The sequence below is a fragment of the Sinocyclocheilus anshuiensis genome, unplaced genomic scaffold, assembly GCF_001515605.1.
Source record: "Sinocyclocheilus anshuiensis isolate Anshui unplaced genomic scaffold, SAMN03320099.WGS_v1.1 scaffold195, whole genome shotgun sequence".
NCBI lineage: Eukaryota > Metazoa > Chordata > Actinopteri > Cypriniformes > Cyprinidae > Sinocyclocheilus > Sinocyclocheilus anshuiensis.
Genome location: NW_015548236.1, coordinates 2569677 through 2590415, shown reverse-complemented (window position 1 = coordinate 2590415; position 20739 = coordinate 2569677). Strand labels below are relative to the sequence as shown.

General features: G+C 36.6%; 2 protein-coding genes across 4 annotated transcripts; one reads left to right on the top strand and one right to left on the bottom strand.

Annotated features, from left to right (window-relative positions):
- Nucleotides 1-1543: 1543 nt before the first annotated feature.
- On the top strand, nt 1544-16244 carry LOC107654754 (cytoplasmic dynein 1 light intermediate chain 1-like). Of its 3 annotated transcripts, XM_016441995.1 has the most exons (14): nt 1544-1718; nt 1947-2020; nt 4370-4486; nt 4965-5195; nt 5405-5565; nt 6567-6660; nt 6986-7121; nt 7335-7446; nt 7637-7696; nt 8344-8388; nt 8659-8779; nt 9385-9516; nt 10679-10697; nt 14506-14573. In XM_016441995.1, the coding sequence occupies exons 1-13, from the start codon at nt 1615-1617 to the stop codon at nt 10684-10686; spliced, it is 1395 nt and encodes a 464-aa protein (XP_016297481.1). In that variant the 5' UTR covers nt 1544-1614; the 3' UTR covers nt 10687-10697; nt 14506-14573. The 3 variants fall into 3 exon arrangements, with proteins under 3 accessions (XP_016297481.1, XP_016297480.1, XP_016297479.1); XM_016441994.1 differs by lacking the exon at nt 10679-10697 and having other exon boundaries at nt 1548-1718; nt 8659-8749; nt 14506-16244; XM_016441993.1 differs by lacking the exon at nt 10679-10697 and having other exon boundaries at nt 1548-1718; nt 14506-16244.
- A 137-nt stretch (nt 16245-16381) lies between these two features.
- On the bottom strand, nt 16382-18244 carry LOC107654755 (CKLF-like MARVEL transmembrane domain-containing protein 7). Its single transcript, XM_016441996.1, has 5 exons — nt 18094-18244; nt 17758-17931; nt 17093-17191; nt 16826-16907; nt 16382-16687 (listed from the first exon to the last, which is right to left on the bottom strand). The coding sequence occupies exons 1-5, from the start codon at nt 18157-18159 to the stop codon at nt 16674-16676; spliced, it is 435 nt and encodes a 144-aa protein (XP_016297482.1). The 5' UTR covers nt 18160-18244; the 3' UTR covers nt 16382-16673.
- Nucleotides 18245-20739: the final 2495 nt, after the last annotated feature.

Sequence of the window (20739 nt, the reverse complement as noted above, 5' to 3'; positions counted from 1 at the left end):
TGTCCCTTGCCGGTGTCCCTGCTCGGTGGAGTCGCACGGTAGAGTCGATGGTCTTTACACTCTTCGGTCTTTACGCGACCGCAGCCGCGACTGTGGTAAACTAAGCTTTTTTTTTTTTATTCGTTTAACAAAACTCAAGTTGAATTCAGCTGGACACACTTTCCTGTTTATCACAACAAATGGCCAAGCAAAGCGCACGACACTGACAAGGTACGCGACACAGTACGAGACCAAACGCGATTTCAGCACGTCTCCACACAGTAAACAAAACAAGCGTTTCCTAGCAACGACAACTGCGCTAAACACTGAGACAAGAAATAAATACACTTACGAGCTGCTTTTAACTTCTGCTGATTGACTGCTTCTCTCAAAGAGTATATCTTAACACTTTGTTTTGCTGGCGCTTGAACACACTTTCCTGTTTATCACAACAAATGGCCAAGCAAAGCGCACGACACTGACAAGGTACGCGACACAGTACGAGACCAAACGCGATTTCTGCACGTCTCCACACAGAATGGATGAAATCTACGGAGAGTTTTATAAATGAGACCCCTGGTGAGCAGTGACTTGGTGGATGCGAGCATGGCATTAGCTAGTGGGGTAAAGGGTTGGAATGATTCCTGGGACCCATGATGATTCCAGTGGGACTTAAGAATGGTATAATTAAATGTGCACTTTTTTATTTTGCAGCCTAGTCTGGCAGTCTTGCAAAAGTTTGCAGAAGTATTCAGTGCAGATGCAACTGTAGAAATAATCGATTTCTCAGTCAGCCATTATTAATTTATTCCGTGAGCAAAAGCACTCAATAACACGTACGTATTACCTAGATAAAATGTGTGAAGTGATCTCAACATGTCTGCCCTCATGAGGTGACTCCATGTAAAACAACTTATATTACAAGCATCTTCAGCTCGAGGGTACATGAAACATTTCTTTTTCAACTTCTTAATGAGACTTGTAATTCTATTCTATTCTATTCTATTCTATTCTATTCTAATGTTTTCTTTCTGTGATGATTTTACATTTCTAATGTCCTCACACTTCCCTGGGGATCCTTGCACAAAACACTTCTCTGTCTATCAAATTAATACAGTGGTTTTGTTCAGAGTTTGCTCATATTCATTGAATGGATTATCTGAAATTGAACTGAGAGGCTTATAATTCTATTCTATTTTATTATAACCTTTTTATATTTAACTGTTTTCTATTCTGCTCTATTCTAATCAATCAATCTATTCTGTTCTGTTCTGTTCTACAAAAATAAAAGGTTCTAAAGGGTTCTTGCAGTGATGCCAGAATAATTTTGGGTTCTTCAAATAATTTTCAATGAAAAAAAAAAAATGTTCTCAGTGTGAAGAACATTTTAATAATCTAAAGAATATTTTTACTCTATAAATACATTTTGTGCAATATAAAGTGTTCATGGATGTACTAATGGAACCATGGATGCTAATAAATAGAATTTTCACGATTCTATTCTATTCTATTATTTTAACCTGAGTTTCGGCAGTGATTGCGGCTCGCAGTGGTTCACGCCCAGCAGAAAAGCAACGCTCGGCTCTGTGCGACACATCCGGGGCTCATTCAGGGGTGTCACTCAAGCCTGCGAAGATGGCGACGTCGGGCAGAAATACACTCCTATCGGTTAGCACAAATGTAAATAACAGCACTTCCGAAAGCCAAAACCTCGAGGAGGATGACGGACAGAATTTATGGTAGGCCTAGCCCGTTCTTTTATCCCCTGTTCAACCTCGGCTGTATGTGCAGAACGCGGCTTTAGGTGGCTCAGAGCCGCATGTGACAGTTGTTAGCCGCTAACTTGCAAATTGCCCCAGCCGGGCAGGTACACACAGGCCAGCCTGAATCAATGACCGCAGTGATGCATACTTAATAAAGCGTTGTGATTTAACAGCTAATGCCACCCTGTGTTCCTCTGCGTTCAGGTCATCGATATTGAGTGAGGTGTCGACGCGCTCCCGATCAAAATTGCCGTCAGGAAAGAATGTGGTGGTTATGGGTGGGTGTTTTTTTTCCTGTCACAAAAATTGCTGTTTCATGTCTGCTCTGTTTCAGCCTATTGATCTGCATCCGATTTTTCATTATTAATAAATAACATACAATGCTGACTGAATGTAAGAGTTTGAACGTACTCTATATGTGCACTGATGTGATTGTAAGTGTGCTGTTATTGTTATTGGCGCACGTCATTGTCTCCAGTCGTCGCCGTCAGACACCGCGCGCGCAAAACACATCTGTGGCAGTCTCGTGAATTTTACTCGGTGTTTTTATAATTGGCCATTTATTTCGCCTTAACGATTTGCATATGGTACAGACTGTCGGGTCTGGTGAATAGAGATAATCCGCACTCTCAGACAGGGGCCGTGTCCTAAAGTCTACCGTACCGCCTACTTAGACTGCATCATAGGCGTGTTCCGAGGAACAAAATGCTGCATTTGAACTATTTTACATACTGAAAAGGCTGTATATGTGCCAGTGATGCCTAGAAAGTGCTGTCTAGCCGTCTATGATGACTACAAATGCTATCTAGGTAGGCAGCTCACTAGTTTTTGAGACGCAGCCAGTGATTGGCTCATGTTTGCTGCCTCAATGGGTGCGCTTTACTCAGGGCGTCAGACATGATAAATGGCCATGCAAACTGAAAGAATATAAAAAAAAATAAATAAATAAATACTTCTATTAATATAATTTATTATTACTTTCATGGCTGTTTTTTTTTAACTGTTTTGCCCATGTATTTTTCCTTACCATATTAAGATGATATTGTTTTATTAATCAACATTCTGGAGCTGTAATTTCAGTGTGCAGACATCTCGTTTTTATTACTATAAAATATATCACACTGTGTTGTCTTTGTCAAATATATGAATTCACATTAATTCCATAAATTGTCAATTTTAACAAGAAAAATATATTAAGGCACAAATACAGTGGTGTGAAAAAGTGTTGGCCCCCTTCCTGATTTCTGACACTACAAAAAAACAATTAAAAAAAACAAAACAAAGGAAATCACTATGCATTTTGAGTTCAAGTGATAAATTTTTCACTTTCAGCAGATTTTTTTCTGTCTTCATTTTTCTGGTTAATTCTTGACCCTTTTTTTTTTTTTTTTTTAGAAATTAGAATTAGAAATTCTGAGATCTATGTTTCTCTTCCAGCTTTATATTTCTCATCAATGCGTCTTTTATACAAAACCTACATTTTTGGTAGACTATATTTTTTGGAGATTATTCATATGCTTTCACTAATTTATATGCTTTAAAGGTCCCATGGCATGAAAATGTCACTTTATGAGGTTTTTTTAACATTAATATGAGTTCCCCTAGCCTGCCTATGGTCCCCCAGTGGCTAGAAATGGCGATAGGTTTTCACACAGGGCCATGTAGTTTTGGATTTTGTTTTCCCTTAATAATAAAAACCTTCATTTAAAAGCTGCATGTTGTGTTCACTTGTGTTACCTTTTACTAGTGTTTAAAGTGTGACAAACATGCAAAAAAATAAGAAATCAGGAAGGGGGCCAACACTTTTTCACACCACTGTATATCAGACACTACAAAAAAACAATTAAAAAAAACAAAACAAAGGAAATCACTATGCATTTTGAGTTCAAGTGATAAATTTTTCACTTTCAGCAGATTTTTTTCTGTCTTCATTTTTCTTGCTTTGCCTTTGAGAAAATGAAAGCTCAGATGGCCCAATCTGGAATCTTCCCTTTATGTCGTCATACGGGGAAAGGTTACCTCCCCTTTCTCTGCTTTTCCCGCCCAGAGAATTTGGCCCGCCCATGAGAAAATGAGCTACTACCGTGCGAGGCGAGCGCAATATTTTTTTTTCCTCGAGAGACATCATGGCTTGCAAACGAGCGAAGCATGGCAGTTGCCCCGCCTCTCTCCTCCTCATTAGCATTTAAAGCTACAGACACAGAAATGGCACGTCCTAAGGAAAGCTCATTGTGGGACTGGCTCGTAGTGGCTGAAATTCTGCACCAAGGCTGAATTTCGGGAAAGAGACTTCAGATACAGTACTATGGACCACTTAGGCCTATATAAAAGCATCCAAAAAGCAGCATGTCATGGGACCTTTAAAAACACTGCCACCAATTCTCAATTTGCCTGTTTTATTAATTGCATGAAGAATTTGCGTAAAAATGGAACAGAGAAATGCAGCATGATTATATACTATGTTTATTTTTATTTACAATCATATTCAAACTAATAAAAAAATAACAATATAATCATAATTAAATATGCATTATATATGTTGTTTTCAGGATCCAAATGCATCTAAATCTCTTAGTTTTTTTTATTTTTTATTATTTGTCAGTGTGTTAATCTGACTTGTTTTACAGGTGAGGTGGGGTCTGGTAAGACCACCTTGGTGGCCAAACTACAAGGTGTAGAAGAGTACATGAAGGGCCGAGGCTTAGAGTACCTGTATTTCAATGTTCACGATGATGATATCGATGGTAAATATGAAATCGTTGTCTAGAGTTTGATACTGGCAATACATAAACCAGTTTTAGATGTATAACCTTAAATGACACTGAATTAGAGAATCTGGTTGTGATATACTATAATCAATCAATACGTTGAACGGTTTTTAACACTGCAGTATTTTGAAGCAATGTTTTAGTAGATTGGTCATGTCCTTTATTTAAATGGAAAAGTGTAGGACGTAAATAAGAAAAGATGCCATAACTGCGCACTGAGATTATTTAGTGTAATTTGCAATTTATTCATTTTAATGCATCATTAAGCATGTTTGTTTAAGTCAACTTGAAGCATAAATACGGTTACTGTTTTCAAAGTATTAGTTTTGCCAACCCAAGCAGTCAAGCGTAATTATCAGTGACGTTTGTCATGCTTAGTATAGAGGCAGCCTAATGACCAACAGTAGGTAACTCAATACAGACATGCTAAATCTAATCAAACTCTTTTTGTCAGATCATGCACGGTGTAATGCATGGGTGCTGGATGGGGACCTGTACCACAAAGGCCTGCAGAAATTCGCCGTATCAACAGAGAACCTTGAGGACTCGCTGGTTCTATTTGTGGTTGATCTGTCCCGGCCCTGGCTGGCCCTCGATTCGCTGCAGAAATGGGGCAGCGTTGTGAGGGATTTTGTGGACAAGCTCAGAGTTCCCCCTGAAACCATGAGAGAGCTGGAGCACAGATGTGAGTAGCGTCTTTGTGTGTGTGTCTGTGTGTTTAGATTGTGAGCGTGTTCGCATGCTAAGTACCCTGTAGGAATGATCTACTGTGGTGATGCATTTTGATCTGCGATGGTCCTTTATATTGCTATGCATGACAGTTCTTATACTTGCATGAATGAGTTTGCAGTTAGTACAGTAAATATCTCTGAATATAACTGTGTTTGTATGCAGTGGTGAAGCAGTTTCAGGAATACGTGGAACCAGGAAGCGACCTGGAAGCTGTGCCCCAGAGAAGGAATCCTGAGTCCGAGGAAGAGAGCATCCTGCTGCCGCTGGGAGACAATACACTTACACACAACCTGGGCCTGCCTATAGTGGTGGTCTGCACTAAGGTACACCTGCTCGAACTTCCTGGGACTTGTATTTAAAAGAGCAGCTACAATGGAGCATGCATTTACACACTACCGTTCAACAGTTTGGGGTCAATAAGATTTTTTAAAATGTTTTGAACGAAGTCATATATGAACTCATGAAGGCTGCATTTATTTGACTAAAAATACAGTAAAATATTACCTACTGTAATATAGTGAAAAATTATTACAGTTTTAAGCAGTTTTATATTTCGATATATTTTAAAATGTAATTTATTGCTCTGATGGCAAAGCTGATTTTTTTAGTAGCCATTACTCCAGTCTTCATTGTCACATGATTATTCAGAAGTCATTCTAATTCTAATCTTTTTTTTCTTTTTTTTTTATCGATGTTATAAATAGTAGTGCTGCTTAATGTTTGTGGAAAATAAAATTAATTTTTCAGAATTCTTTGAATAGAAAATTTGAAAAAGCAACATTTGTTTGAAATACAGATCTTTATAAATGATAAATTGCATTAAACGGTAAACGTTATAAACTTTTTACTGTCATTTCAAATCAATTTAATGCTTGCTTGCTGAAAAAAAGGATTAATTTTGTAGGGGAAAAAAACTTAATGACTCCAACATTTTGAACGGTTCTGTATTTATATTAGCATAACAGTTTAAGTCAAACGTTAACATCTGATCACCATCTTTTAACATCTTTTATACAACACAAATTTGACTGGTGAAGTAGAAATGGTGTGGAATTCTATATATTTTCTATACTTAATCTTTTGTTTTAAATTTCCAGATTTTCAAAGCAGTTTATTTCTAGATTTAAACTTGATTTTGAATCGTCTCAGACTGTTGGATCCCACATATTTCAATGAATATGATAAACTTGCCATTTCTGGTCATTGTTTACCAAGTCGGTTCTGCTTTTGCTTTCACTAAAAGGCCCAAATATATCAAGTTACAAAGCAAGGATGTAGTAGTACGTTAATGGAGTTTCCCTTTCATAATTCTCTCTTTGTGTAGTGCGATGCGATCAGCACTTTGGAGAAGGAGCACGATTATAAAGACGAGCACTTAGACTTCATCCAGTCTCACATTCGACGCTTCTGCTTGCAGTGTATCCTTACACATCAGCATGTCTAAACCAAAGCTGTAATGATGAATATAATTCACCCTGCACATTTTAGTCATCTGGATGCCAGGTTATTTTCATGTTCAGTTTTATCTTTAAATGTCAAGAGTGTAATTTTTTTGTGCATCTGAATACAGGCTACACAGGTAGATGTATTGAATCTTGTTTGCTTAAAAGTGGAATGTGTGAATATTACCTGCTGACCCGTCATAATGGCTGCTTTCCAAAAATCACCGAAGTGAAGATCTCGCATGTTCCATGCTTAAATGTAACCTCACCTTGTTCTTTTCCTTCACAAGTGACCTTTCAGATGGAGCAGCGCTACTTTACACATCCATGAAGGAGAACAAAAATCTAGACTTGTTATATAAATACCTTGTTCACAGGTTATACGGCTTTCCCTTCAACATCCCAGCTCAGGTGGTGGAGAAAGACTCTGTGTTTATGTAAGTGACATAAGGCACACTAACACATGAATTACAATCAACATGAAATGAAAATCAATTGCATATTGTTCGTAATCTTTGTAATGTGAAATAAATGCGACTTTTATTACAAGCTAATTAAATACAAATGGGTAATGTAGTAAAAATGGGTTTATTGCAATAAATGTTTCTTTAATGGTACATGTGTTCATATAATCTGTGTTTCATGTTCAGTCCATCAGGATGGGACAATGAAAAAAAGATCGCCATCCTGCATGAAAATTTCCAGACAGTAAAAGCAGAGGACAACTTTGAAGATGTAATAGTGAAACCTCCAATTAGAAAGGTAAGAGTTCACGCTTGATTCGATCTTTGCCACTGGATATACAGTTAGCTGAATTCGGCCATAATATTTCTTGCCATGAAAATAGCCACAGAAGCTGGAATGGCATTAAACACAAACAAACAAACAATATACAGTTAGCTATAGAATCTCTCTAATCTAGTGATTGCTCATTTGTGATATGTCTTTCCAGTTTGTACATGAGAAGGAAGTTCAAGCTGAAGATGACCAAGTATTTCTACTAAAGTTGCAGGTAATTACATAATATTGTATAACATAATCAACAAAAAGGATAATTTCTTGATTTTTTTCAGCAGCCATTACTCATTATTAGGCTTGAGTGTCACATGATCCTTCAGAAATCATTATAATATGCTGATTTGGTAAACATTTATTAGCTATTTATAGATTTTTCTAATTTAAATATAAAATTGATCATAAGCATCATTGGCTCGGCATAAATGTGCCGTTTTCATTTATTGCAAACTGCTCTGAAACTACGAGCTTTTAGAATGTGTGACCATGTGCACCATCGAAATGTGCAGCACACATATTTATTTAATAAAATCGTAGCCTTTTGAAGTTTAATAATAACAGGTTGTTTCCTTTTTCCTGCTTTTCTTTGCCCAAATGTAAGACCTTTTAAATTAAGATGTTTGTTATACAATTTAAGATACCTTAAATTTGCTCCTTCTAAATATATTTTATAGTTTGCGCACAAATATTTTTAGTCTCAAATGTGACTGACATGCTCTCGCTGTCAAGCCCTGTATTTGTAAGTCTAGTAACCTGAGAGGTTTTTTAATAATCCATGAAACTTGTTTGATAAACCAATCATTGCCAGAATATTTGAGAAATAATCGCTGAATTATTTCTGTTCTGTCTTTGCCCTGCTCTCAGTCTCTGTTATCTAAACAGCCTCCAGTCACTGCAGGAAGACCAGTGGTGAGTGTTTTACAAGCGTTCCATTTACATTTCAGCCCACAGCGTTACTCGGTTGAATCATGTTTTGGATAAAGACTTTTCCTGCTACAAGACATTTGCATTTACATGTGTTCATTTAACAGACACTTTTACCCAAGCCGATTTATTTGTTTTAATTTTTAACATTCAGATTTGGTCTTTTTTTTACTCGTCCTCTCATACTATTTATTTTTTTGTTTGTTATTTTATTACATTTTATAATCCTAAAACATATCTTTATGTCTGTAACAGGACCCAACAAACAGAGCTCCCACCGGCTCACCAAGGACGACCAACCGTTCGGCAGCGGCTAACGTGGCAAATGTCATGCCCATGCAATCAGGTACCAAGAAGATTGATCCCAACATGAAAGGTGTGTAAGAGTGTGCGATATTTAGGATGCATGCCTCCGATTCCTCTCCATCTTTCTCGGTCTCTGCATTCCGTCCTGTAGTTTCTCTCCTTGGCTGCATTTTTCCAACTATTGGGAGCAACAGCTTTTGGAGTCATTTTGTTATTCATCCAGTCTCTGTATCTGGTTTCATGATTTTCACCGCCGTCTTCTTGGGAAGAATGTGACTTTCAACATGAGATACCATCCTCAAAGCTTGTGTCTAGACTTATGGGTGAAAATCTTGTTTGTTTTGGGCAGCAGTGATCGTGAATACACTTTTAGTGTCTCCAGAGATTGTTTCAGGATGCAGATAAGAAGGACTTTACTCTTTTAGGTTCAAATCATAGGAAAATTGCTGCCATGTTTGGAGGAGATTAGGAGAGCTTGTTGGGATTAAAGCTTGTTTCTTTGCTGAACTTCTTTCAGACTTTCATTTCGACTTTTTCCTTTACACACGTTTTTAATTCCAGCTTAGGGCTCGGCCGATGTTACTGTTTTGTAGCAACCTGAATCTAGTTTAGGCTAGTATCTGCTAGAGTTTCAGCTTGTATGGTTGTGCTAATTATTGTAATTTCTTGTGGCAGGAGGTCAGACGAGTGAGGGTGTGCTGGCTAACTTCTTCAACAGTCTGTTGACTAAGAAAGCAGGCTCACCCGGCCCGGGAGGCCAACCTACAGGAGGAGGGAGCAACACACCAGGAACAGTCCGCAAGTCAGGTGAGGGATCCTCTGTGACAATATCACTCCTCCATTCATATCTGTGTCCACTATCATGGTGAATTTGAAGTGTTTTGACTTGGAGAGCTTGAGTTTTGTATTTCAAAACCAGAAAATGTATATAAAACCTGTTTTACATGGTATGAGGCGGCAGATGTTCTATCAGTACCACCACGCAGGAGTAAACAATTTTGTATTTTCACAACATCATTGACCAGTAAGAAGGGATTTACCCTACCATTTAAAAGTTGGGTCTGTAAGATTTTTGAAAATGTTTCTAAAAGAAATTTAATGGGATAGGTCACCCAAAAATGAAAATTCTGCCATCAATTATTCACCCTCATGTTGTTCCAAACCCGCAAGACCTTCGTTCATCTGCGGAACACAATTAAATTAAGAAATGTTTGATTACATCCAAGAGCTTTCTGACCCTCCATAGAAAGCTACACATTAACTACCACATTCAAGGCCCAGAAAGGTAGTAAAGACATCATTAATATTGTTCATGTGACATCAGTGGTTTAACCGTAATGTCATGAAACTACGAGAATACTTTTTGTGCGCAAAGAAAAAATAAAAATAAAATGTATTCAACAATTACTTCTCTTCCATGTCAGTCTCGGCTGCCATTCACAAGAGTACCACGATGCGTTATAACTTTTTCACCAGTAATTTACCAAAATTTAGAAGAATATAAAATATTACATGGAGAAGAAAATGCCATTTTATTTAGTTAATCTTATTTTTCTCTCACTGGAACTCAGAATATGGTATTCACAGTAATCACCTAATTCAAGAACACTAGCATTGAGCTGAAGCAGTAGCATTACACTGGCATACAACATTTAACACCGCCTTAAGTGGTGACAAGATCTCAGTCTGATCACATACTGTGTAAAATGACCTTTACAACTATTGAATCTGATGAAATTCACTTTAATATATTATACAAATTGGACTCTGGCATGTTTTTGAGGCTCTCCATAATTTTTCAACATCGATATCATAAAAGCAGTAGACCATCTTCAAAACACTTCAAATCTTGTCTTGTTCATGTTGTACACATGTGAGGTCACTGAGGTTTGTCCCGTTCTCCCTTTTCGTTCGTCCTTATTTTGTCCTCATCACCCTCCTCTCCTGCACCTTTATCCTCCCATCCCAGATCTTTGACATCAGCGACGGTAAAATTAATGTATTTGATAATCTCCTCTGCATGTGCAGCTAAAACCCCCACTAATCATTCAAGCTGACATGCCGTCACCCTCATTGTTCACAGTGCATCAGATTACTGAGTAATAACCCAGTAATCTAGCACAAAACTCAACGGAGCAAATTAGCTTACACAACCTCCTTAAAGGGATAAAAATTGTCTGTACTTACTCACCCTCATGTTTTTCCAAACCTGTATGACTCGCTTTCTTCTGTGGAACACAAAAGGAGATACTTTAGAATGCCTGAAGTGTTTTTTGTCCATATAATGAAGGTCGGAGGGGTTCATTGTTGTTTTGGACCCCACTGACTTTCATTATATTGACAAAAACAGTTGAACACTCTTCAAAATATCCGACAGAAGTCATACAGGTTTAAAATGACATGAGTAAATGATAACAAAATGTTCATTTTTGAATGAACTATCCCTTTAAAATTTAAAATAGTGAAAGAATTAAAAAAAGTGTTTGGCAGTAACTACATTTGTTAACATGCCTACTAAGGGTTTCTACAGATTTAACATTCACCTTACAAGCTCTAAAACCAACAGCAAGTGCAGTGGTTTTATGGCCCACTCTCTTGTGTCCTTTCATATTATGCTTTTGCATCTTCATTTGTTTTTGAACCCATAATGCAGCTTGATTTTATGGGAGTGAATTAAAGGTAAAGTACCTCATTGGCCACAGTGACCTCTCCCAGTCATCATTTTGTGCCCTGATTTTCTTACTGTGTGACCATGTTAACATGTATGAGTGTATTTTTTTGACCCTTTTTTTCTTCTGTACTCTGGTATGAATGAGTGAGCAACTACATTCGTGTGCACTTTGCTCATCAGTCATGATATTTAACCCCTTTAAACTGTCTTTCATCATGTGTGTTAGCCAGGGGATGTTGGCCACGCTAAGGTGTGTGTTCAGGAGACTGTCCCTCACTTGCATCCTTTTACTTTAACCACTGCTGCATCTTCCTTTTTTTTTTAAATATATATATCAGCTAAAAATGTCTTTTAGCACTTTTACACACCTATGCATGTATAACTTTGGCCTGTGTTATATGTCACTGTCTTTTTCGTTTCGGGCCCCCATCTTGCTCCTCTGTGATTAACACTGTCTGTCTCGTGCTGAGTTTTAAATTGCACAGTTTAAGGCCGCCTAATAATCACTGCATGAAGCTTCATTACATCCATAGGGTATCTTAAATTACCTATTTCTAATTTTGATTTTCTAGTTATGAAGAAAATTTTCCCCCGCCCCACCCACATTTTCTGTTATAAATACTACATTCAGTGTGTCTAATTGAAAAGTAAATGACATGCACTTACACTACCATTCAAACGTTTGTGGTCAGTAAGATTTTTTTTTTTTTTTTTTAGTGCTGTCAAACAATTAATCGCGATTAATCGCATCCAAAATAAAAGTTTTTGTTTACATAATATATGTATGTGTACTGTGTTTATTTATTATGTATATATAAATACACACACATTCAGTATATATTTTGAAAATGTTTACATGTGTATACATTTATATATTTGTGTTATTGTATTATATATACATATATTTAATATATAAACATAACATTCTTCTTAAATATATACATGCATGTGTTTGTATTTATATATACATTATAAATATACACAGTACACACTCATATATTATGTAAACAAAACCTTTATTTTGGATGCAATTAATCGTTTGACAGCACTCATTTTTTTTACATTTTAAAAAAATAGTCTCTTATGCCCACCAAGTCTGCATTTATTTGATCAAAAATACAGTAAAAACAGTAATATTGCGAAATATTATTACAATTTAAAGTAACTGTTTTCTATTTTAATATATTTAAAAATGTAATTTATTCCTCTGATGACAGCTGAATTTTCAGCATCAGTCTTTAGTGTCATATGATTCTTTTGAAAACATGTTAATATGCTGATTTGGTGCTCAAGAAACATTTCTTATTAATATTGATGCTGAAAACAATTATGCTGCTTGCATTTGTGGAAATGGTGATACATGGTTTTTAGGATTCTTTCATTTTTCTAAATCTTTTGTTATAAATGTCTGTATTGCCACTTATGTTCAATTTAATGCATCCTTGGTGAAATAATAATAATAAAAATCTTACTGACTCCACACTTTTGAACAGTATTTGCTTAAGCAACTAGTTTTACCCCAGGTGAAGTTTATCTCTAGGTGAGGTCACACTAGGCTTTGTGTATATGAAATTACTTCTGACCCCACAACACTGCAGAATATGCAGCAAGTTTGTGTTCAGTCTGTGACATTTAGATGTTCTGTTGGTCAAATATCTTCAGTTGATTGATTCAGAGATCATCATAGATTGGTTCAGAAGGTTACAAAGACTAGTGTGACTGCACCTCTTCTAAGTTGCACTATATTGGAGCAGGAAACGGCTGGTGAATGCATGAATTGATAAAAAAAAAAAAATATATATATATATATATAATATATATATATATATATTTATATATTTATATATATGAAATGCAATGTAATTTGCTTTGGATAAAAGTGTCTGCCTAATATTTAAACATAGATGTCAATAATTCAATGATGGGTTTGTTTAGTGCCTGCACTGTAAAGGCAAAGAATCATGTCAAAAACCAAGGCAAACTAATTTAGATTACAATCCACAATCACTGCAGGGCTAATTTTTAGCACATAATTAGTGGAATTAAGACATAATAAGCCTTTAAACAGTGATAACATTCCCATCAGATCAAAGCCTTTTGTTTGGCTTAAATTTCCGAATTTACATTGTCTTAGCATTGTGAATTGTACCTTTTGAAGCATTAAATACGCAGATGGTCAGTTAGTAAAGTTTTTACTGCATGCTTAATGTTATTGTGTTGGCTGGATTTTCCTTGTTTTTAAAAAAAAAGCAGCTTTCAACCTGTGAGTCTGTGTGAAGGTTCATTGACAGTCTTTCATCTCCATTCATTCCATCGCTATGTATTTACTTTTCTCTTTCAAGCTCAAAAAGTTCTTATTTCGGATCTTTCTGCTTAACATTGATATAGGAAAAGCAAAGGCTCTTTCTTACTTGGGCTTCCCACTTGCTCTTGAGCTAAATGGTTCACTCACAGACTCACAAACACTGACATGCTATAAGGTTTTAAGTGTATTGTCATCCCTTTTCACTGATGTAGGAATATTCTGGGTTTAAAACAAGTGAATCCCAATCGACACAATGTTTACTACCACAAAAATGTATTTTTCGACTTGTCCCTTCTTTTCTTTTAAAAAAGCTAAAATCTGGGTTACATTATGGCACTTGCAATAGAAGTGAATTGGGCCACATAATGTGAACAATATGCATGTTAATATAAAATCATGTACTGTGAAATCTCTTACTTAAAATTTATGTGTAAAGTTATATTCAGTTTTACAACGGCAACATAACGCGCGAAATCCTAAAACAACCGCAAAAATGATTTGAACAGCTTTAGATTTTAACAGAAAAATGAAAGTGCTTTTATAGGTTTTATTTCTGACTTAAAAATTTCCCAAGAACTGGTCCCATTTTCCTCCTTTCACCCATAACCCTATTTTTTATTTATTTATTTATTTATTTATTTTTTTGTCAAAATTATTTTTTTGGTAACTAACATTATGCCACAAATCCTGTCGATAAAGCTTAACTTGTATTGAACCCAAAATATTATTTTAAAGCTTTGGTTAATACTGCTTTCAAATAACGTGATGTGAATTTTGGCCAGCGTATAATTCAGTTTGATCTTATCTTGTTCATTCTCAGGCTCCAAGTTGGGGTTGACCGATGTCCAGGCTGAGCTGGACCGGATCGCCAACAAATCTGACCTGGACTCCTCAGCCCCTAACGCCACCACACCCCCTGCCGAAAACGACGAATCCTGAATGAGAGGCGGGGATTATTCACCGGCAAGCTCCTCCCCCTTGACACTGCTCTCTCCACCCCCCAAACCTGCCTCCCTTCTGCCACCTCTCCTCCCTTCCTCTCCCTCACTCTTCCTCTTGATCTTGTTCAGAAGGAGGATTTATTCTTGTTTATTCCAGTGACTTGAAGCTGCATGTCGGGCAAATGGCGATTGCTATGTCTGTCTCCACACACACGCACACATGTACAGCGGACGGGTCCATAAAAAAACCATAGAGACAGGGTTGTGGTAGAAGGACACTAGATCAGCGTTGGACTCTAAAAGAGAGGATTAGAGAGGAAATGGGGATGTAGGGAGAAGTCCGAATTAGAAAGTGAAAGGGGTTTGTGAACTTAAGTGTATCTGTATGCAAGTTAGATTTTTCCTTGGCTTTCGGTAGTGAATTATCTTATATGAAGGATCCTGTTCGACTAAAGTAAAAGTCACTCGGCTTCTGATAAACAAACGCACATTTTTACTGATCTAAACGTCTTACTAAGCCTCATCTGAGCAAAAAAATGAAATAAAAATAAAGGGAAACATCTAATTTCAGTCAGAGAGCGATTCGGTCAAACGATTCATTGGATGTGGTCACCTTGTGTTGGTGTTTGTTAAATGGCTATCTTTAGCACTATCAATACCTGGCCTATTCTTAAGTGTATCGATCACAGGACCAGAACAAATATACTGACATGATTTCAATGCTTTGTAATATCCATAACCCCTTTTTTGCTGCTGTTAAACTGTCAACAGAGTCTCCAAGTCAGATTGATGTGATCTGTTGCGTACAATTAAAAGTATCTAAATATTGCACTATTACACAATAGTAGGCAATGACACTGAAAATGATCTCTTACAATGCTGACTGTAGCAAAGTAGTGCATTTAACTGGAGAGCGAGAGAGTTTTTAGCTTAGACATGGTTTATGAAGTCGTCTGTGTAACTGCTGATCAAGACTATTGATGGGACTGACAACTATGTCCGGTGTAAAAAAAAAATAGTTTGTTTGTTTTCTATGTTCAAAGGAGCTTGAAAATTGGATGTTTCTGTGTGTGTGTTCTCATCTTTCAACTACAGCCGGTTATGGCACTGTTTATTAATGGATGCACTAGAGATCATGCAAACACTATCAGTATTATGGTCTTTTCATTGGTGTGTGTGTGTGTGTGTGTGTGTGTGTGTGTCTTGAGTGTGTGTGTGTAAGTTTGAGCAAAATAAGTAAATTCAGCAGGCGATTTGTCTGTTTAGAGACTTTAACGGCTAGAAATTAGTACCGCGATGGGAAGGGAGGGGGGAGAGGCAGAGGTGGCAGGGCAGGTGAGATCTCAGATCACCCTCACCTGCATGTACAGTCATCAACCGAACTTCTTACGAGAGGGAGGGGGAAATAAACATACGCTAATATGGTCCTGTAATTTCACAAGATGTAGTGATGTTTCTCTGGATCAGGTCTGTAATCATTCTATTAAAGTTGTATTTATTGGGAATGGCTGCTGTCTGTGAGGTTCTTTTGTGTGGGTGGAGAGCATTACGACACAGGAAGTCTGTGGTCTCAGCAAAAACCGATCTTCTTTGGAACAGAAGTTCCAAACAGTTCAACATTTTACAAACTATATTTGTTTTTTTTATTTATCAACATTCATTTTTCTTTCATAAAGCATTAGATAAACAAGTTTGGCCACCAAACCAATTAACATTACAAAAGTGCACAGGAAAATATTTGTCGTAATAATACATTTTGTAAACAAATGATTAACAAAACAATGTTGACACTATTATAAGAGTAAATTGAAAATAAAGACCATTTGTTAGAATGTATGCACCAGTAAATTATTGGCAGGGTATTATAATATTAAATATTATATAGTAATTATAGTATTAAAACCATCTGGCTGCAATAAGTCATGTGTGCAATAAGTGATATTCTATTCTATGTAAATTTACTAAAACAACCATACCCTTTATCAATTCCCCATCCATGCTCTCCTGTGTTGAGGGCAGTTAGACTATAAATATCAAGACAATGTTTTTATATTGGTGGATCTGGAACAGAAAAACATTATTTCAGATAATCAGTTCAGGATTCAAAAGCACCTGAAAATGTTTTGCAGATCCAGCTATGTGCAGTTTATCTAAATATGTTAAAATACACACTGAAAACACGCTCAGCTCCTAACTTACCCTCAGGTTGTGAGCGGCGAGCGGCAACAAATGAAAGTATCACACTTACAACTGAGAGATATGAGGCCAGAAGACCACACACCTGAAAAACAAACACCAGAAAAGCTTACAATATTATCAGTGACAATTACAAGCAGTCATGAAAATGAAATGCTGCAAAAATGAGAACACCACCTCAAAACCAGTCTTTGACGTACATTTTAGTTTCATTTCCTTTGTAATAAACTAGGCTAAGCTGATAAACATTTACTGTGAAGAAGCCCTTACTGAGGCGGCAACCAGAATGGGGGTGTCATAAGACTTCACAGCAGCTACAATGGAACCAGTGGAGATGAAGATGAATCCCAGTGTATCAAGCACAAACTCCTTGAAGAACAAACAGAATGACAGAATAATCATATACACTTATACTAAATCATGATTATATTGTGGGTAGCAGTTGACGTGTGGTAACAAATATGGGAAAGTGACATGTCTGGTTGTTTGACACGCTATACTCCATATAAATAATTTTAAACAACTTTTTGACAATTATCACGTATAATTATCATACATGCAGGTTTTACCTGACGTTAATTGACACTACACAGAATATTTGAAGTTTGCCACACCATACTACCTTAGTGTTTACCAATTTACCATTTTTCCTTTATATATGCATGCACTGAACTAAAACCTTGATTTCACTGGATGGAAAATACAGCTGGTAACTAGTTTTGGACAGACTTGCTGGTCAACTAGCTACCTTGTTCCAATAACAACTTAACATCTTTGCTTGTTTGTTGGAACGTGTCTAAAAATCACACAAGCTTAATCTGGGTTTGATACATCAAAAGGTCGTTATCCGTCAACGACTGATCATTTCCTTGTGAGCTTTTGTAAGAACAGTGATCTGAAATGGAGTAGCAATTATAATATGTAACAATACTCACGGCTATCGTCCAGTTTACAAATGATGCCCTTTTCGGAACCCCAAATACAGTCAGGAATAGAAAAACGGCGACCGTGATGGAGTAACCGAGCGTGACCCCTTCAAAAAAACCGTAAGCGTAGAAACTGGTGTACCACGTGGAACGAACGCAAGCGAACGCTACAAGAAGAATCACCTGCACACACAAACACACAATGCTGTTTCTGTTCTAGTATTATAGTAACTGTTACGATTCACAATGTCGAATGATAGGATATTATAATTGACAAAACGCGGAAAGGCGTGTTCTGTAGTCTGATATTGTCATGTGACATAGGTGTAGATAAGAAACACTTACGAGCTGAGCGACCTTCAGAATTCCTTGTTTTGATAGTAAGTATTCCAGAAATAAAATCCCCATCATTGTTCAGTGGAGGATGTATAACAATATACGGCAAACGACGCGACGTCACACGAGCGCTCAACACAGCGCGCGCGTCTAGTATGATGTGGTCAGGAAACTGCATCTGACAAGATTTACTGCCGTTGCTCAATTTCACATCATGATTTACAAGTCATACTGTATCTTAATACCTGAGAGCATGAATCACAATTCGTTGGAACACATTATGACATAATAGATGATAAAGTCCGCATATATCTAATCACATTCCCGTATTGACAAGCACATCTTTTATTTTGTGTGGGAGATGGAGTGCGCATGGTTGCACTTTTGTGAACTTCCCCTTCTAGTTTGTATAATTATGCAATTTACAGTCTATATGGGCTACCAAATGTGAGACACTTAATTGTGTGCAACCATATATGAGTTTGGCATTTATAAACATAAGAAGTAGCCTAAATCAGATCTGCTTTCAAAGGACACAATAATGACAGCTTTAATTTGACAGTTGCACTTAGCCTATCCTTTGTGAAATACAACAAGGCTTTCATAATAAGCCAGTCAGGTAAGTCCAAACATCATGAGGATTTTCAACATAATTTTAGACTATCAAACATGAACCAACATTAAAAGGCACATTCAAAGCACATGTGAAACATTGTATGTCTATTCATTCACAGCCAGTCAATGAGCCTTATGATAAAACTCCATTCAATAAAGCTAAAGTAAGTTTTGCATGTCCCTATAAAATATATCAAAATATATTTTGTGCATTAGAGAGATATGTGTGGAATGTTTGCAAATACATACAGAGCAAAACGTAGGCTACATTTCTTTATTTTTAATATAAAAGACAATCATCAGTATTAAATATTTTTTTCAAGATTAGTTCATACCTGAACAATTAGGATGAGTCATATTTTTAACATTCGATTAAAAACTACAATCCAGCACATTCATCTCCTCTGTGCCAGGATTTGTAACTGAAGAACGCACTACCAGCGTAACTCAGATATACTAGGAATGCAAAAAAATAGAAAAGAGAAAAAGAGGCAAGCGTTAAAAATATTTGATGCAAGTAAATGAAAAAAAAAAGTATTTTACTTGGAAATTAAATTTCACTTTGGAAAATGTAACTACATATTCTGGGCAGGGGAGAGCAATTATAATAATCATCACTTGACCACAAATATATATTCTCCTCAAAGTTATGTTGTTTACAGCCTTGCGCACAATTATGTACTTCAAACTGATTATTACCGTCGATGCCGCCCAACAGTTGAAATCATGATGACCTCTGACCCCTTATTCACCAACGTTGCCTCAACAATAGCAGCCGACTTGTACAGTAAAGCAGTTAAAAATGAGAACCTAGGATTAGAACCTAGGAGAACCTAGGATTTCAGAGACGGAACTACAATTAGGCTGTTTAAGACACTTAACACAAAAATATGTTCCTTAACATTTAGCCACGTTGTTTTTAAAAGTCACTAAGGTAATTTGGGTAAGTTTAGACCTGTTTTTCTAAATCAAAATGCAGATCTATTTGTGCATGCCATCATTGTATCCTTTTTCTACAGCTTTGTAGAGACTCTATAACTGTACAGAAGTGCACCTACCACTGTAGTCCAGGGAACTTGTCGGATTTGTCCATTGGCCAGTTTGATAATGAGGAGGAAGAGGGTGAGAAGCCAATAGAAGACAGTCACAAACATCACCCATCCAAATGGGGAAAATCTGAAATATTCTGTGCTTGCAATCAGTGCCCATACCAGCAGGCCCAAAATACTGCCTACTGTTGCTTTTAAATATTTAATCCTCTGGAAAACCTAAATAGAAATGTTGGAGGGCAGTGGTTCTCAGTGGTGCTCTTTAACCCCTCACTGTCCACAACTATTTTCAAAGACTCCATGATTTTTCCATTCATTTGTGATTTACTGGAGAATGATTAAGGGTACATTTTTAAGGGTGAGGGTAATTTTTTTTACTCAAAATTTCTACGGAAAAATATTTCAGAAATTGACAACGACAAAAATGTATATTCATAATAAAAATGGCCACGGAGCTATAAGATTTTCTCAATTTAGATGTCTTTTTGCACTTTTTCAATTACAATTCAAGAATTTTCTAGACAGTAAGAATCCTTTTCCTTGAAGAAAAATAAACAGTTGTTGAGAGAATATTAAGTAGCTTATTTAATGCTTGTTTTGTCCCCCTGTTTGAGAACCACTGTTGTAGGACATGTTCATTCACATATTTTACCATCCCTGTCCATATAGAAGTTACATTTTTCAGTTTAGTTTTTAAAAATGTAATTCTGATTTATAGCCTATAATATAAAAGACAATAAAAAATAAAATAAATAAACCTTAACGGAATGTTACGTCATTAAAATATCAATTTGTAGTATCTTTCACATATCTGAAAAAAGGTGTATTGGAGACATATTTTGATGGGCTGTGGCAAACTTGTACTGAATTGAAACTATAAGAGCAGAGTCCTCTACTTGTTTAAAACTGGGTTATTGGGTCGTTTGGATTAAACCAGCCATAGCTCTATTACAATCTCACTTCCTCTGCTACTCAGTGGCCTTTTTTTGCC

Excerpts from the sequence above, each read along its gene's own strand:
- LOC107654754 (XM_016441993.1), top strand. The coding sequence starts at position 1,615 with ATGGCGACGTCGGGCAGAAATACACTCCTATCGGTTAGCACAAATGTA. Across the intron at positions 1,719-1,946 it reads GATGACGGACAGAATTTATG|GTCATCGATATTGAGTGAGG; the intron begins GTAGGCCTAGCC and ends CTCTGCGTTCAG. Across the intron at positions 7,697-8,343 it reads TATTTCTACTAAAGTTGCAG|TCTCTGTTATCTAAACAGCC; the intron begins GTAATTACATAA and ends CCCTGCTCTCAG.
- LOC107654755 (XM_016441996.1), bottom strand. The coding sequence starts at position 18,159 with ATGATGGGGATTTTATTTCTGGAATACTTACTATCAAAACAAGGAATT. Across the intron at positions 17,932-18,093 it reads TTCTGAAGGTCGCTCAGCTC|GTGATTCTTCTTGTAGCGTT; the intron begins GTAAGTGTTTCT and ends TTGTGTGTGCAG. Across the intron at positions 17,192-17,757 it reads TTGTAAACTGGACGATAGCC|GAGTTTGTGCTTGATACACT; the intron begins GTGAGTATTGTT and ends TTGTTCTTCAAG.